General features: G+C 40.0%; 1 protein-coding gene across 2 annotated transcripts; it reads right to left on the bottom strand.

The window, feature by feature from the left end:
- Positions 1 to 5188: 5188 nt before the first annotated feature.
- Positions 5189 to 15397, bottom strand: RAB9B (RAB9B, member RAS oncogene family). Of its 2 annotated transcripts, none has more exons than XM_058658878.1 (3): positions 15177 to 15397; positions 9706 to 9779; positions 5189 to 8620 (listed from the first exon to the last, which is right to left on the bottom strand). In XM_058658878.1, exon 3 carries the CDS (start codon positions 8576 to 8578, stop codon positions 7973 to 7975), a length of 606 nt encoding a protein of 201 aa, XP_058514861.1. In that variant the 5' UTR covers positions 8579 to 8620; positions 9706 to 9779; positions 15177 to 15397; the 3' UTR covers positions 5189 to 7972. The 2 variants fall into 2 exon arrangements, with proteins under 2 accessions (XP_058514861.1, XP_058514860.1); XM_058658877.1 differs by having other exon boundaries at positions 15172 to 15396.
- Positions 15398 to 18164: the final 2767 nt, after the last annotated feature.

The raw sequence follows: 18164 nt of genomic DNA on the forward strand, positions 1-18164 counted from the left end.
CTGAACTGTTAATATCACTGCAGTTTGAACATGACTTTGGAATTATCTCTTAATTTTCAAACAAAATCCTGGGCAGACATTTGACATCATGCAGATAAAATAACAGGATGAGTCAAGATTTTGCTTTCTGCTGATTCTTTTATAGTACTGACACAACCTCAGGCTTACAGTCTTTCTAAATAAAAGTAATACAAGGAGTCTTAAATGTGATTAGGAACAAAGGGCAGATCAAAAGCATTGCCTCTAGCATTCCATTTTATCAAAACATGACCATTTCCATAAGTCAGGACATTTTGTGATGCAAAGAAGAAAATTAAAAGGCAAGAAATATAGAAGATGATTTCAGACAACAAGATGATTTTAGACAACTAATACTCAGAATATCAACAAGACATGAAAATAAACGCACTAAAAACTGGAATAGCACATTTACTCAAGAAAGACTAGAAGTGGTCAATAACTTTGTAAACCAAGAACTAAATAAGTGCAAATGAGAACATGAGAGTTTTTTCATCTGTCAAAATTGGGTAAATGTAATAACAAAATAACATAAAATTTCATTGTTAATGTTAGAAAAATAGATCTTCTCTTATTCTATTGGTGTTGATATCACTTGGAAAACATTATAGAGTGTATCTATATTAAAAGTCATAAAAATATAGCATGGGGTGGCCTGGTGCAATAGCATATTGGCTAAATCCTTGCCCTGCATTCGCTGGGATCCATATGGGTGCTCGGTTGTGTCCTAGCTGCTCCGCTTCCCATACAGCTCCTTGCTTGTGACCTGGGAAAACAGTCAAGGAGGGCCCAAAGCCTTGGGACCCTGCGCCTGAATGGGAGGCCGAGAAGAGGCTCCTGGCTCCTGGCTTCAGATTGGCTCAGTTTTGGCCATTGTGGCCACTTGGGGGAGTGAATCAATGGATGGAAGATCTTCCTCTCTGTCTCTCCTCCTCTCTGTATATCTGACTTTCCAACAAACAAACAAAACAAACAAACAAAAAAAGCTCAATTTTAAAAAAATTCATACTCTGACCCAGAAATATCTCTTGTAGGAAATAAACAGATTCACAAATAAATGTAAATTAAGATTAATATTGTACTGTTATTTTATTTTATGTAAGGGCAGTAGGTGGATAATAAAACCTAAATATCTAGCAGTAAGTATTTGATTAGGTATTTTATGTTAAATATTTCAATAGACTATTATGCGGGTACTAAATGTATGATGACTTAACAGAAAATTAAGGATGTGTGAAGTGAAAAAGATGATAATCAACAAGGAAAGTTGGCATCAACTTTTAAATATGTAATCATACTAAAAGTCAGATTAAAAAGTGAAAATCTGGCTACTTGGAATAATAGGATTATAGATGATTTTTACTTTATCTTGCCTTCCTACTGATTTGATTTCCTAGTTTTTCTGCATGAATTTGCATAAGTTGTAGAACCATAAAAAAGGAACAGAAAGTTAAAGTCCTTATTAAATAGAAATACAGGAGATTCAAAGGCCGACAACACTTACTCATCTACCAGCAGGTTCTATGCCGAGCAAGGTTTTACAGGACATACTCTTGGATATGCTGTTTCTAATGCAGCAAGGAGCAATGTAAAAGAAAATAGATGTTATGAACCCATCTCTTGCTTTCTCATGAATGCACCACAGGAAGGCATGAATTGTATTTTTGCTGGAATAAATTGAGCTGGTATTGAGTAAAGAGATGTTTCTTTCAAGAAGGCAATGGTCCCTAATCCCTCTTGATCAGTTAAGTAGAGGCAGTTCAGCTTGGCAGTTTTGGTTAAAATGCAGGAGTGCTACAGTGAAGCATGTTACACATGGGCCCACAGTTGATGGAGCAGGAATGAAACTGGCAGACTCCTGAAAAATACACATGTGCACACACACACACCAAAGGCCACCCTTTGAAAAAGCATTTGTATATAGCTAAATCCTAAGTCATGGGTGTATTCTCTTGAAGAAGGCAAGAAGATTTATGAAGACTCACCTATCACTGCAACAGTTCCTGTATGACTAAGGGTGACAACTCTTTCACATCCTGAGCTGTGAAGACGCTTATTTTCACCAGCAAGCAGCATTGACTCCCCTCCTCTAAACAAAGTCCTGAGACAGACAACATCACTACCATCACCAGCAAACATGCAGATCCTGGCGTGTCAGTTTTTCAAGCCTATTTATAAGGGGACGACTATTCATGATCCTTTTCATTGTTATAATTTTCCATGAACTGTTAATGGTCTTTGAAAAAAAGCTTGATAGACACGATTAGCTTTTGCCATTCTCCCTTCTTCCACTGAAGATAAAGCACTAGAGAATTAGGGCTGAAATGATGATGGAAAACTCGGGAAATTAAAGAGATCAGTTTAGGTAGTGAGTAAATTTCCCAATATGCACATATATCAACATTTTATCAAAAGTTGTAGGCTATGGTCTAAATGTTTCCTCAAAATAGCAGCTAAAGTCTTGAATGTGCCGGGATCCCATGTGGGCGCCGGTTCTAATCCCGGCAGCCCCACTTTCCATTCAGCTGCCTGCTTATGACCTGGGAAAGCAGTCAAGGACGGCTCAAAGCCTTGGGACCCTGCACCGCATGGGAGACCCGGAAGAGCTCCTGGTTTCGGATTGGCTCAGCTGTAGCCATTGCGGCTTCCTGGGGAGTGAACCATCGGACGGAAGATCTTTCTCTGCCTGTCTCCTCTCTGTATATTTGACTTTCTAATAAAAATAAATAAATCTTCAAAAAACGAAAGAAATTCTAACACCCCTCTTTCCTTCCCCACAAGGTGATAGTATTGGTAGGTAGAGCCCTTGGGAAATCATTGGGCTTGAGGGCAGGGCTCTCAAGCATAGTATCCACACGTCTGTGAAAGAGGTACCAGAGCGTCATCTCGCACCTTCCTTAATGTGAGGATACGGCTACAAGTAACCATCTATGAACCAGAAAATAGGTCTTCTGGGCCAGAGCTGTGGTATTGCGGGTAAAGCTTCTGAGTGGGATGTCGGCATTCCATATGGTTGCCTGTTTGAGTCTCAGCTGCTCCACTTCCAATTCAGCACCCTGCCAAAGTGCCTGGGAAAAGCAATAGATGGCCCTGCAGCTTCTGGGAAGTCCAGAGAACGTTCTTGTCTTTTGGCATTGGACTGGCCCAGTCCCTGCTGTTGTGACCATGTGGGGAGTAAATCAGCAGATGAAAGATCTTTCTCTGTGTGTACGACTTTAACTTTTAAATAAATAAATAAATAAATAAACACATCTTTTAGGTATGTTATATGTTGTGTATAAACTAAAATTAAAATGTCAGTGAGGTGGTTACAGAAGGTGGTTAAGAACTCGCATTTACTTTTACCATATTGGTTACTCATTACTATGTCAATTAATTCCATAATGATGTAAATTTTTGCTGATGGTATGTGGGAGCTTTTAATTGATTGGGATGATACTCTGCTGGCTCTGTCTTCAGACCAGAGAGGGTATACCTAAGAAGCCGTTGAACTTGACTGGACAATAAGATGCTGGACTCTATGTTTGGTATATGCTTGCAATGGGGGAATCTCAACTGAACTTGAGCTGTGGTAATGCAACAAGGTGGAGGAATCCACCATGGTGGGAGGGTTTGGGGAGGGGTGGGGAGAACCCAAGTACCTATGAAACTGTGTCACATAATGCAATGTAATTAATGAACTAATAATAATAAATAAATGTTTTTTTAAAAAAAGCAAGAAAGCATACTCTCAACAGACACCATTAAGTGTGCTGGCATCTTGAATTTGAACTCCCAGCCTCTAGATATGTGACAAGTAAGTTTCCATTGTTTATAAACTACTCAGCTTTTGGTAATTTGTTGTAGTAGATTGAATAGACTAAGACAGTGTGTAACAGTTTATCTGCCTTAAAATCAAGCACCAAAGAAAGCACTCCACCTTGATGAATCCTACATGTCAACAGCAAGGAGAGAGGAGCGTGGGACGATGATCTGAATCACTGAGGCTAAAAAAAAATAAGTAAAACTGCCACAGAAACTACTCTGGGTAATTCAAATGAAAGTAGAGAAGCTCACCACAAATCCTATGTTGAGATTATGCAAATCAATCCTTCAGTTTCCTAGTGTTTTCTAAAAATTAAATTATAATATCAAAAAGAATCATGTACTTCATCCTTTTTGCTTTCTGGAAGGAGACAGCCAAACTATTTCTGAAAAAAATTGACTATATTATGTTTTAAGACATTAGGAGATTTCCCACTGGGTGAAAACCAGGTAGAAATGCAGCAAAGACAGAAAGGTATTTTTCATCTTTTAAAACATTGGTTCTGAATCAGCAAATTCTTGTGAATCTATGATTTTCTATGTATTTGTTAGAAATTAAGCATTGTAGTCTAACCAAAAAAGATTTGAGATGTTATATTTGGAGTATGCTTGATAAAATTTTCCTAAATAATAATTCTTAGAGGTGAAAATGATAAATGTTGCAAAGAATACCTGTTCTTCCCCATGGTTTAAACTGTCCAAAGTTTCAAGAAGAACAAGTTGACAGATGGGAGCAGGCTGTATCTCTGGCAGGTGGAACCAATCTAATGATATTAAGTGCTGGGAACAGATTTGAGTCCATCATTTTAAACTGGCCATTATGAGCAAGGGTCCTTCAAAAGTGTAGAAATTGGGCTAAATATAGGTTTCTATTAGTGGAAAAAATTGAAATTCAATGTACATTTTCCATAACTTTTGGAGGATATATGCACAAACTATTCAATACTAATGAATCTGTAAAGAGAGTGATAAAATTATTTCTTGTTTTCTGATTTATTTTGCCTATGTTTTCTTAAGGTCTGGACAATCCATTAGCCAGGAAAATAAAGGAAATGTGTATATACTTTTTATTATTTATGGTGTTTTAACATGTGTTTTAAATTTTGAAGAGTTATGATTCAATTTTCAGTTTCCAAGCCCCACATCCATTAGAAAGAAGTGTACAATAAAAGCAACCTTATCACTTTAAATCTTTTGGGTTTGCTTTCCAATCAGTACAGCAGTGTCTGTCCAATCACTGTGAGTGTTTGCTTGGAGCACCACCTGAAAATAAAATGGTCCAGCGGCCACACCCAGTGGCCTGAGACACTGAGTCATTTAAGTACTGTCTGTCACACCTACCAATTGCTCAAAAAGAAAAGGAGGAAGAAAACACAAACATTGTATGCTGGTTATTCAAAATGCACTTTTTATTCAATTTGACACAGATAAATTTTTACAGTTGAAAGAAAATATCTGATACACTATTTTGAGATTTTTAGCAGCACCTGCAACAGGAAGATTGTGGAGTACCTCAGGATAACATAGTGATGGCTGAGGCAGGCACAAATTAACCTGAAATTCATCAATCTGCTGAAAGACATATGGAATCTGAGGCCTCATGGAAGTTAGCCTGTACATGACAATAAGCTAAATAAATATTCTGTAGGACGTTTTAATGACCATCGAAAAGCAGTGTGGTTCCAATTAGAAATATAGTATTCCAAAAAATCTAGGATTCATTAAAAAACCCAACTATTGAGAATATTGCACTGCACATTCTAGGACACGTAATCAATTTCTAAACCTATATGCACAGTTCCTGGTACTCACAAATTTCAGCCTTTGGTGTTTTTTTTTAAGGTTATTCAAACTACATGTCAGCACATCACTGCGTTGTCACTTACTGTTAAGTGCTTTCCTTAAGCTATTGTGTAGCAATCTGGCAAGAAACAATTGGTATGGCTAAGAGGAAAGGGGCTTCAGTTCATTTGCCAATAAAATGAATAATTGTGTCAGATGGACAGGTTGCCTAATGAATCAGAGACCCACACTTACGGTTTACTCAAATGACAGCATGCCACTCTAAGGGATGAGTACTTTTGTGAGCTTATGGAAATCTTTATGAAGGCCTGAGATCTACAGATAGAAATCATTATAAGCAGAGTGCAAGTAGAAAGAGAAGGCCCCAGGTCTCATGCGCTTAAAAGTAATTAGCATTTAACAGTTCTGGCGTACAGATTTTCATCCTAATGTGATAGTAGCAAAATGATCATAGAACTTGGAAACCATTGTGGCTGGCTAAAGGCATAGGCAGGATAGGAACCGATACTTAAGAGCTGTGGGGTATCAATTCTAGCATCAATTAGTTGGACAATGGGGAAAAACTTTTAATTGAAAATATTGAAAATGACTAGGTTGAAATATTGTCCTCCTCTTCTCTATGTGGCCAAAAAGTCCCAGAGCTCTTAAAGCACAGAAGGTCCCACACGTAAGGCTGATTCCACATGTGGCTACAATGGAGAGTTCTAGGCTGTATTCCTGTAAAAGCTCCCACCCTCCCTGGCCTAGATCTTTTTCTGGGGGTAGTTCCATCATTCACTATCTTGGATCATTATTTGTTTTATCACCAATGTTTTAAAATACAGATTAAAAGCTATGCAGGACAAACAGATCAACCAACAAGAACGAGACTGTATGTTCATGGCACAGTATACACATGGAAATCATCATCATCAAAAATTGTCCAACCATTTTTGTATTTTAAGGTGGTGTCTTTAGGATGCTTACATCATGTTACAAAGGTTACTCAGAGATTTAGAATTTTTTTCTGCCACGGGGCAAAAGCAAAAGGAAGAGCTACGTGGCTGCTGTTAAAGGCAGATCACAGAATGTTTTGAGACTTTTTACAGTCCCGCTCCATAGTCTTAGCTGCTATCTTCAGAAAATCTACTCACAATGTGGCATTCACATAGTTGATAGATTCATAGAACCCAGGGATGAAAGGGTTCTTATAATAAACATGTAGCCAGTATACACATTCTTTCTATGGTATTTATAACAGATGGTGATTCATTAAATATTTTCATGGGAAGGGAGCTCACTATTAAGGCAATCCACTGCTGGACAACTCTAAATATGAAAGATTTGTTGTAACACAGGGTTCAAAGTTGCCATTTTGACACTTTCAATGTCCTTGTTTGGCCAGCTGAATATATAACACAAAATCCAGACATCAATTCCTTCTTCTATGATAAATAATTGAGTTAAGGAACCTTGTAAGAAAAGTCCACAGTCCTCCAGTCTTGTGAGAAACATTCTCCATGAGTCCAGCCCAAGGATCATCTAAATTGTGAGCAGAAAACACTGTGCCCAAAGCCATATACTGAAGCAGCACTGCTAAATTGAGAAGAGGTCAGAGAAGCAACATTTCTATGCAGCAGAAGTAGATTTCTGAAGTAAAAGCAGACCAAATGTGTATTTGGAAAAGGGGGTTGGCATATTTAAGCACAATCCACTCACCAGTATCCTATGACTTCAAACAAAAGGAATAAATCAATTTCCAGTGTCATCAGAATATCTCTTAGTTGAGATAGTAACTTTTTAAAACAAAGCTCAGATGGGAGCAAACCATAGATAAGTATTTAAACAAGGGCACATCACTTGCGTTCACATTCTTACTCATTATATAACTCCTTTATAAATCAGATCTGAGAAATCTTTGCATCACTATTTATAGTAATAGCTCAGGATCTTATATTTTTCCCTTTGGCAGAAATGTCAGAAACTGTTTGGCAAGAGTCTGATGGTGATATTTATTAATTGATTAATGGATTGCTTTAAGGGGTAGCTGTAGCTCTTTAACTCCTCTATGCGGCTGTGTCTAGGTTTAAACTGTGATATCAAAAAAATGTTCAGATCTGTCAGCACAGAAACGTTCCAAAATGTCCTGAGACACACAAGAAGGGGAAACAGCAGACATTAAGCAAAATACAATTGGCTCGATAAAGCATTTAAAAGAAATCACTCCACAACTTCAACTTGAAAGGCTCTGTTTTGCAATCAGAACCTTCTGTCTTACCCTTGTGTGTGTGCACCCTAAAAGGGCCCCAGTTATTCTTGCACTGCTGATTGACCAATTTGGGGCATGCTTCGAAAAGGCTCCCTACTTTTAACAGCATGAAGATCCTGCTTTGGAGCCACTGTTCAAGTCAATGGTGTGACCCAACATGCAATGCTCCAGCTGTTCCTCGACAGCCAACACCTGCCTGACAGCTTCTTCAAAGGCCACTGTCACATTCGTATCATCTTTGGCACTTGTTTCTAGATAAGGGTAATCCCCATTCTCCATGCACCAGGCTTGTGCCTCCTCAGTAGTCACTTGCCTATCCTCTTTGTCTACCTTGTTACCCAGAACTACAAAGGGGAAATGCTCAGGGTCCTTCACGTCTGCATAGTAGATGAATTCTTTCTGCCAGTTTCCGAGGTTCTCGAAGCTCTGCCGGTCATCCACGCTGAAGGTCAAGAGGCAGCAGTCTGCTCCCCTGTAGAATGGTGTCCTGAGGCTCTTGAAACGTTCCTGCCCTGCAGTGTCCCAAATCTGGAGGGTTACAAAGCGTCCATCTACCTCTAGATCTCGATTTAAGAACTCTACCCCTATGGTGTGAAAAGCCTGGGAGTCAAATTTATTGGTTACATAACGGTTCATAAGTGAGCTTTTCCCAACTCCACCATCACCCAAGAGGATGACCTTTAAGAGCAGGGATTTCCCACTCATTGTTACAGCACCAGTCAGAGAGGAGTTCCTAACCCAGAGAACCTGAAAAGAAAAGATAGCAGGGAAACCAGTTAAACCTGAAGCTGAAACCAATTCTGTAGCAAATTTCTCTGAGTACTGAGGCCTTTTCACTTAACTTCAATGGATTCAGGTTCATTCATTGATATACTACAGTTGAAGGAATAAAATTCTTTTTGCACAGGGGAGAAAATGGGTCTTATTTTACTGACGTTTCATGCGTGTGGCTGAATGCCATGGGTAAATGGACTAGCAGATGGTCCTGAGATTTCATGCTTTTCTGACCCTATTCTATGGGACAGAGCACAGAAGCCGAATGCCGCTGAGGTATGTGACTATGTTAGCTTCCTGTTTGGCCAGTTCTAAGTAAGATGCAAGTACTGTGAAGCTGATTTGGAGTTTGAACTGTGTTCCCAGTAAATCCCAGAATTCTTGAGGACAATAAAGTCTGTAAAGCTGGATACTTGATTGTGCTGGTAGAGATCTGTGCCTGAGTTAGAGTGGGCCGGCCCCGGAATTTGCAAGACAATAAAAGAGCAAGTTTTCTTTCTTTTTTCGAGTGTTCACTAAAAGGGATAATCTCTTTAGTGTGGGATTTACTGTCACTTGATGTCAGTTGACTGTTAACAATAACAGCTGTCATTAAGAAAGAAACTCTTGACTAGCTTACTAGTGTTTTTCCTTAAGTTCTAACAAAAGCAATATGCTGTACGATCTGAAGTGCTAGGAATTACATAGTACCTCTGTAGCATGCTTACACACGCATCTGAAAATAAAAAGATCAGATGCTTACCCACCAGCTACCTTTACTGTATTCTGTTAGGTATTTTCACACAAGGTACATTTTAGGAACTGATTCATGAATATATTAACCATGTAATTTTTATGCAAGAGCTACAAAGGGATTAAAAGCCCATCTCTAATCGAAGGAACACATGCTGAAGAGCTTCAGGAAGTGCACACATTGGAAATGTACTTAAATAAAACCTCAGTAGTCCCTAAAATTATTCTGGAATGCATGTGTGCTACCCATGTTTTTCTAAATATTTATTTCCTAAGAGATCAAATTTATATCTAGAATTCATTATGTGCACCCGTGAAATATTTACCTAGTTGTATTTTTGTCACAGTTTTAATCCTTTTCTTTTTTTTTCCTGTTGTTTTATTCTTTCTTTTCAAGGCTCTAAAAAACAGAATAGCAAACATTATTTTTTAGAATCTATAATGAAACAAAGTTTAAGGCTATATATGAAAATGCATTCATGTCAGGGAAAAAAATAAAGTAGTCTCAAGTTACTTGCCAATGATGCTTTTCACAAATATACTTGAATTTAAAAAGCTATGAATGTTTAACATAAACAAAATAATTTTATTGCAGGGACGTTAACTTTTCTTAATTTGACAGTGTTCTATAGGATTTTTCTTGGTTTTATATTGCCTTTCTATTGAAGCTTCGCTCCAAGTAAAAATAAATAAAATAAAGTATATGATGTTTATAATAGAAGATATTCAGGAAAGATATTCCTCTGCATTCACATGTAGAGGAATAATAGATATATTGAAATCCTAAGAAATGAAAGTGCTTCCCTTTACCTATCAATGCATCCATCTCCAGAAAAGTTATTAGTACACATAGCAATCTGCTCCTAAAATTGTCTTTGAAATTGATTCCATGTGATCAGAGAAGAAAAAAATCATTTTGCTTCTTTTTTACAATACATTCTCCTGGCTAATTATTTTATTAATTAATTTGCACCATTTGACTTGAACACAGCTTTTAGTATATGGTTGCCCTTAAATTCAAACATATCTTCATTTAATACTATGGTTAACTATGGTTAAGAGTCTTATCTAAGCAGCACAAAGAGTACTGGTCTGTGGCCCTGGCACGATGGCTCAATTGGCTAATTCTCACCCTGCAAGTGCAAGGATCCTATATGAGTACAGGTTCATATCTCAGCTGCTCCACTTCCCATCCAGCTCCCTACTTGCAGCCTGGGAAAGCAGCGGAGGTTGGCCTCGAGATCCTGCACCTAAATCGGAGACCTGGTAAATATTCCTGGTAGATTGGCTCAGCTCTGGCTATTGAGGTCATCTGGGAAGTGAACAGGCGGCTGGAAGATAAAAGATCTTTCTCTCAGTCTCTTGTCCTTTCTGTAAATCTGCTTTTCTAATAAAATTAAACTTTTTTTTTTTTTGGTAAATATTACTGGTCTAGGGACCGGTACCTAAGCCTGTGTGCTAGCATCTCCTATGGATGCTGATTCAAACTGAATTCTAGCTGATGCAACTTCGCTTTCAGTTCCTTACTAGTGGCCTGGAAAGGCAGCAGAGGAGAACCCAAGCTCATGGGTCCCTGCACCCACGTGGGAGACCTGGAGGAGGCTCCTGGCTTCAGATTGGCTAAGCTCTGGCAGTTGAAGTCATTTGGGAAATAAACCAATGAATGGAAGATCTCTTTCCCTGTCTCTTCTCTGTAACTCTGACTTTCTAATAAAAAAATAAATATTAAAACAGTACTGATCTAAAAAGTTTCTAGGTCTGTTGAATGTTATTTTTTATGAGGAATAATGAAGTCTTTGAACATTTTCTGCTGCTTAAGAATTTCATGTCATCTTTTTTTCCAATATGAGTAAAGTAAATCCTAAGGATTCAGGAAATATCCAAATCACTGATTATGAATTTAAATACCACCTTATAAATTGATATGTTTTATTCTTCTTGATCTATGTCTACTGCAAAGAATTATCCAGTTTCTTACAATTCCTAATTTTTCTCCTTTTTCTTTTCCTGCTCTCAAATTGCTGTCTTTGGAATCAGCTCAAGAAATAAATATTCTTTAAGAGGACATGAAACAGCATTAGCCTATTTCTTTATTATTTAAACTGGTCTGTAGGATAATTTTACAGGTTAGAACTCTTTAATTCTCATTTCAAAAAGTAACAGAAGGAAGTACAAACTTGAACACAACATTGAAGCCTCGTATTAAATGTCCATGCCAAATGAGCTTTCTTAAGTTCCTAGCAAACAGGTGTTCATATCATTAAATGACTCACTAACACTACTTTCCGGGCTCAATAGATGGGTCAAGCACTGTGAGTGAATATAGAAACCAAATGCTCAGCTCCAGGAATAATGATGAAGTATTAATAACCATCTAAGATAATGCTGCAGTTGCTTGTGCATTACCTGTTTGGTCATGTGTGCATATAACTTCTGGGTACATAGGCTCTATGCAAGGGGGAAGGAAAAAAAGCAACATAGTTCCATATCAAGAGCACTAGGCTGGCAGCAATGAGGACACCATGGTTGCCATCACTGCTACAACAATTCATCTATTTTTTGAGTGTAGGTAGGTCATTTACTCTTTTTCTGTTTCAATATCTTCCTCTATAGAAATAGAGCTGATAGTACCTGCCCTACTTAACTCACAGGATGTGCAGGGGGTTGAATGGCTTATGAGGTTGGCAAAGATTTGTAAGTATTTCTTGAAAATTTTGCTGGGAAAGGTTTTGTTTTTCCTGCTCCTACAGCTCCTTTCATTTTGTTGTGGGAACCTGTGGACATGGTGTTGAGCCTCCTCTGAAAGGGTCTGCCAATGGGAAAATAATATATTTTTCCTTTTCTTGTTCTTCCATATCTGACAATGTCTTTTTTCTCCACATTCTTGAACATCTGCAATATGGCACACAGTCTCAACATTGGAGGGACCTTAAAGGTCTTCTGGACCAATTCTGTTACTGAGTTTGAGAAAATATTTGATTACCTGTTGTGTGATATATCCTCACTAAAGTGACTTTGCACTCTCCTCTAAGCCTCCACTTATTTGCTAGAAGTAGAAATTAATATACTTTATATTTGTCTCCTTGCCATAATCACTAAATTGTGGTGATGTTTTTTGGAACCGTTTTGGTTTTGTCCTTGTTTTCTCCCACAATTCTCATTTTGGCCCACATCTCCTCACAGCCAATCTATTTTGAAAACTTCCTGGTTCTTTACCCCTTGCCTCTGGTTTCCCCTCAACCTACTTTGCAAAGCTTCATCACTTGAACACACATCAGGTGTAGATGCTCTTCAGAATTGCATAAATGTTTAAGGCAAGACCTCTCCCTCAAGAAGTTTAGAAATCACATATAAGCCTCAGCTCTCCTGATTTACAGTTGAAATCTTATCATAAAACTGCAGTACCTTGTTAAAAGAAAGAAAGAAAGAAAGAGAGAGAGAGAGAAAGGAAGAGAGAAGGAAAGAAAAAGAGAGAAAGAAAAAGAACATTTTTTTGAAGTGCCATCTTTCCTTCACAACTGATTTTAAATTCCTGGATGGTTTGCAGATGTCACTGAAACCTCTTCAAGCATACAGACCAGAATCCTCCATAGAGATCATCAATAAACCTTTGCTTTAGGAATTAACTGATTAGGTAGGTGCCCAGAATTAATGCCTTGGAATTGATGCCAAAACACAATAGATCCACACTCAATGAAATGTGCATTAGGTAACTAAAGCATAGATAATATGAACTTATCTGGATTATTTGCCGGATGGGGCTTAACAGGAATTCTACCTGTTGAAAGTCAGTAGAAAGTCTCCCGTTTCCCTCTTCCTCCCCTCACATTTTAAGACCAAATATGTACATCTTTAATTCCTACCAAAAATAAGAGTAGAACAATTATGTCTGCTTTACGTTCTTAGAGAGTGCAGGCATCTGTACTATCATTCACCATTGTTTGAAAATAGGGTGATGTCCTTGTGGACACACTTAAATGAACAAGAGCTAGCACAATAGAAAAGCAAATACACCAGTTTTTCCTCCCCCAAAATATCCACAATTATGTTCCAAATTTTAAAAGAAGGTTGCAGTAGGCAGGAAAAAGTTATCTGATAACAATGAATGTGTTTAATAGAAAGGGCCAAATTCCTTAAATATCCCTTTTGAGTCCCATATGTGGCTAGGGTTTGAATGAAAATATTTATTTTGATTTTGACTTCATTCAGAAAATGTTCTAGCTTTAACTGATTTAAATATCCAAAAGATACAACTCTTCTTTCTTACCAGTTCCAAACAGATTAACACGTACTTTCAGGGATTGTTTTTTCACTACCCCCCAACAATCCACGCCCTCAGTCTTGGGCAATAACGTGAATTGGAGAGCTATGTAACCAATATTTACCAGATCTTTATTCTTCAGCATACTTGAAACCTTTTGAATCTGCTGTGTCTGCACCCACACAAGCTTATGAAAACTATTGTATTTAGTTGTGGATATTTGGGTGTGGGTGTGGAGGTGGGTGGAGGAGTCAGTACAAAGACAAAGACAAGAAAGAGGTTGAGCCTTTGAAAATAGTACATTTAGTGCTATCACAGAAGAGAGGCAGAGAAGCAAATTGGCAACGTTAGTTCGGTTGCCATGGGATGGAAAGATGCTCCAAATCAGTAGGGCAGATTGTTTGGGAGCAAGTCTTGAAAGGAATTACAGTGCAGAGCTGAATGAGGGGAGAGATCAGGGGGGCTGGGCAGCTGGTAAGACTGGCCCTGATGGAAATCTGAGGTGGGGAGAACCACGGTTGGAGCTGTGAGGAAAGCCCCTCTTGGGGTGACACAGCAGTTGCAGTATTGCATGCACTGTTGACTCTTAGCATAGTAGTTGGAAATGCTGGATTGCAGAGTTGGGCACATCTTTCTTTAATCTATGTAAAAAAAACAAACATAATTAAGAAATGATTGGATCTTTGAGACCCTCTAACTTAAATGGTGTGGGTGGCTTTCAATACAACCTGACGCTTAGTGGTGGTGGTAGCAGGGGTGGTGATGGGTATTCCGTAGTGGGGAAATCCTCTGATGCACTGAATTCGCTTTGCAGAACTCATAAATGATAAGTGACATCCACCCTATTTGTCCAACTGCCACTGAAATGCTATTCCCACGTTTAGAACTCTATTTTCAACTGGAAGTGTCCAATGTGGAATTTCACTTCTAATCTTTCATTCCTCACAACGCAAGCTCTGGAGCTCTGCAACCCAGAACACACCAATTTGGCTCTGTCTCTGGGCCGCTTCTTCCTGAGTAGACAGCCTGGAGACAAATAGGTCGGTGAGGTTTCGATGCCATTAAGTGAACGAAGCCCAGGGAAAAGCAGTTTTCACTGAAGGTCAGGAATCTCTATGAACCTGTTAAAAGGGGGTACTGGTAGCTTGGCGGGGGGCGGGGCGAGGAACCCAGGAAGTGAGGTGTCACGCAGAGTCCCAACTACCTTATAACCAGGTCCTCTCTCACCTCACCCCCGGCCCTTAGAACAAGTCATCTGTGGCGCATGCGCATTGAGCCACACCCGCTCCCAACGGAGCCCTGCGCCTCTCTGCCCGGCTTTAGCAGCCGCTTGGGATTACTCAGCAACGCCCCCCTCCGCCGTCACGTACCCCCACCTCCGACCCCGGCAGCGCCTAGGCCTTTCCCGAGGAGCGAGTGGTCCCAGGAATCATCTAGCCCTCTCTTTCCGTCTTCCCCCAGGCCTCCCATCTCCTGGCCTCCCGGGTGCGCCAGCTCTTAGCCCCTCTTCCTGCCCACACGCTGATGGTACCTTACTCAACACAATGGAAAGGAGACAGAAGAGGGCCGCGGGGTGCCGGGCAGGTCGGGGCTGCGTGCCTGGAGTCAGGCTCCTCAGCGACACCGTCACCGCTTCTGGCTGCCGCCTAGTCCTCAATGGGGCAGCAAGTGCTGCTTGGACCTCGGTGGCCTGACAGCTGCCGCTCGCGCCCGTCGCTGCCGCCGCGCAGCGTCTCGCGCCCGCGCCCGCCAGGGGAGGGGGCGGGGCCCGCACCGCCTCCTTGTGCCCCTTTCTTGGCGCAGGGGACCCGTTGTGGCCGCCTCCCGCCATTGCTTGGGCAGAGCAGTCCCCGGTTTGCTTGACTTGCTTTCATGTTCACCGTCCAGCCCTGCCTCTCTGTGTCCTTCCCCTCCCCTAGCTGATTAGTAGGCACAGTGACAATGGACCATCCAATATTGCTCTCCCACGTAGTTTCTCTGCAGGCTGGAGCCTAAATCAGGGTCAGCCTTAGCCCTGCGTCCAGCAATTACTTTTTCATCTGTTTCGTTTACCCCAGCTGCAGATGCGTTTGTTTGATCAAACAAATCGCTCTTACTGCTTGGTGCACCTGATTATTTTGAAAATAGCCCAGAAAAACTCATGATCATGATGTTGAACTAGGCCCTCTAGCTTGCTACTGTTCATGAAAGTCTGCAATCCAGATAGAAAAGTCCGCATCTGTAGCTCAGGCATAGAAGACCCAAGGCCTTTTATCCCTTACCAATCACAGTTGTAAAGGACCACACAGACAGCGTTCCCCGCTGTTCCTGAAATTGAGGCAGGGAATGATTGTGTTGCTTGTAACAAATGCTCCAGTTCTGCCTAGCTGCCCAACTACTGCCTTGTTTCCTGAGGCCCTGTGGTACCTACAAGCATATCGTGTGTGTGTGTGTGTGTGTGTGTGTGTGTGTGTGTGTGTGTGTGTGTAAGAGAGAGAGAGAGAGAGAGAGAGAGAGATCTCTTCCTGGAATGAAAGGAAGACAAAACTCCTGAGCTCTATTAGCCTGCACTCTGCCTCTTTCAGGCAGATTCATCTGGGAAGCGTCCCCATTCTCTGAAACTCTGTACTGGTGTGATACCACTTCTCTCCATGTGCACCCTAGAGGCCTTAACACCTGTTCTTCCATCTAGGCCACTCCCCTTGTAATTTTCCAAAAGGTAACTGCTTAACCATCTCCTGCAGTCCCCTGCTTCAACCTCACTTCTTAGGATAACCTTAGCCCAGTCTGTGGAACCTCAGAATCAGCGCCTTGTATTCTCCTGGTAGCTTGCTAGACTTCTCCTTAACTCATCTGTGATGATATTTCAAATGTATGATCACTTGATTGGCAGCTGTCTTCCCTAACAAAGCAATACTGCACTCTGAGGTCAAGGACTATGGCTGTTTAGATTCATGATAATGTACCCAGAGCCTAGCACAATTAATGATCTATAGAACATCCTCAGATAGTGTGAGATATTCGTGGCAGGCGAATAAATGCTGTATCAGCAACAATAGCCATTTTCAAGTAAAAGAAATGGATTTAACTAAATCCCTTTAACTTCTACGTCAGCCATCTCTGCTTCCCAAACACCATAAAATACTTCCCTGAGGGAGAAGAGGTACACACAATCTTCAAAGACATTTGTACATTCTGTTCTGTAAAACAATAGCCCTTTTGAGTGTAGGCCACAATAGATGTAGATGATATACATGTATTATTGGGAATATATATTATACTTTATGTATATATATTTTATAGACACAAATGCTATATATATGCATATAATAATACATTAAAATCTGATAACAGATTTTTAAAAAGAATGAGAAAAATAACATATTGATGTTGTCATATTTGGTTTTGTGAACTTTCCTAAATAACAGTCCTTTGCATTAAAGTCTTGCATTTTTAGAAGTAATAATCTAGACTGTTGCAGTTGTTCTGACAACTTCATTATCTATGAGAATCTTACAGATCTACTTGCAAGGATCTTTTAAGGGTGTTTAACGTCCTAACTGTAAATCCTCTTTTGAAAGATTTCCTTCTTTATTTGAGAGAGAGAGAGATCTTCCATTTGCTGTTTTGCTCCCCAAATAACTGCAATGGTCAATGGCCAGAGCTGGGTCAGACTGAAGTTAGGAGCCAGGAGCTCCATCCAGTCATCCAGTTGGCCATGTGGGCCATCTTCCTCTGCATTCCCAAGTGCATTAACAGGGAACTGGATCAGAAGTGGGTCAGCCAGGGCAGGAACTGACTCCCTGTGGGATGGTGCTACCACAGGTAGCAGCTTAACTCTGCTACACCACAGCACCAGCCCTTAACTGTAAATCTCATAGTTAAAGAGTCTCTAGTAGCCAGTGGATGGAAGATTCTCTCTTTTCTCTGCCTTTCAAACACACAAATAAATACTAATAAAAGTATGTAGAGGCCATTTGCACAGCAACTATCATCCAACTAGAATAGAAGCGATGTGACTGCCACTAAGCTATGAAGGAACAGCACAGAGTGGACAGCATACTGATTCAAAATAACAGCTGTGGATAATTTTGAGTCCATAACAGGGAACTATTCCAGTGATCTATCATTGAGATCTGTAATACTATGCCTTCTAATGCATAATGAAATAATATAAACGTGTCTTTGGGGCAGAGTTACACACACACACACATCAAATATAGAATTGTGGTGTATTTAGTAGCTGGTGGTCTAAACTCAGATTGTTTTTAGATACCAGAGATAAGCTGACCTTTCAAGGGTGACACAAACATGCATCCAATACACACAAACCTACTCAACAGTCAGTGCACAAGATTCCTTATCTTCAAAAGTCTTTAATCCTAGTCAGTTCAAAATGCACTGACCTTGGCTTCAAGAAGATATAGTTGGAATGTGATTTGTTTCAAAAGAAAGAATGCTCCATAATTAGCAAGATACTATGTATTAAAACAAAGTTCCAGAAAGGTTCAAATAAATTCAGAAGACCCATGTGCTGTTTTCATT

Source organism: Ochotona princeps, chromosome X, assembly GCF_030435755.1.
Source record: "Ochotona princeps isolate mOchPri1 chromosome X, mOchPri1.hap1, whole genome shotgun sequence".
Lineage (NCBI taxonomy): Eukaryota > Metazoa > Chordata > Mammalia > Lagomorpha > Ochotonidae > Ochotona > Ochotona princeps.

What these genes read in the sequence shown, in the direction of transcription:
- RAB9B (XM_058658878.1), bottom strand. Translation starts at nt 8,578, where the DNA reads ATGAGTGGGAAATCCCTGCTCTTAAAGGTCATCCTCTTGGGTGATGGT.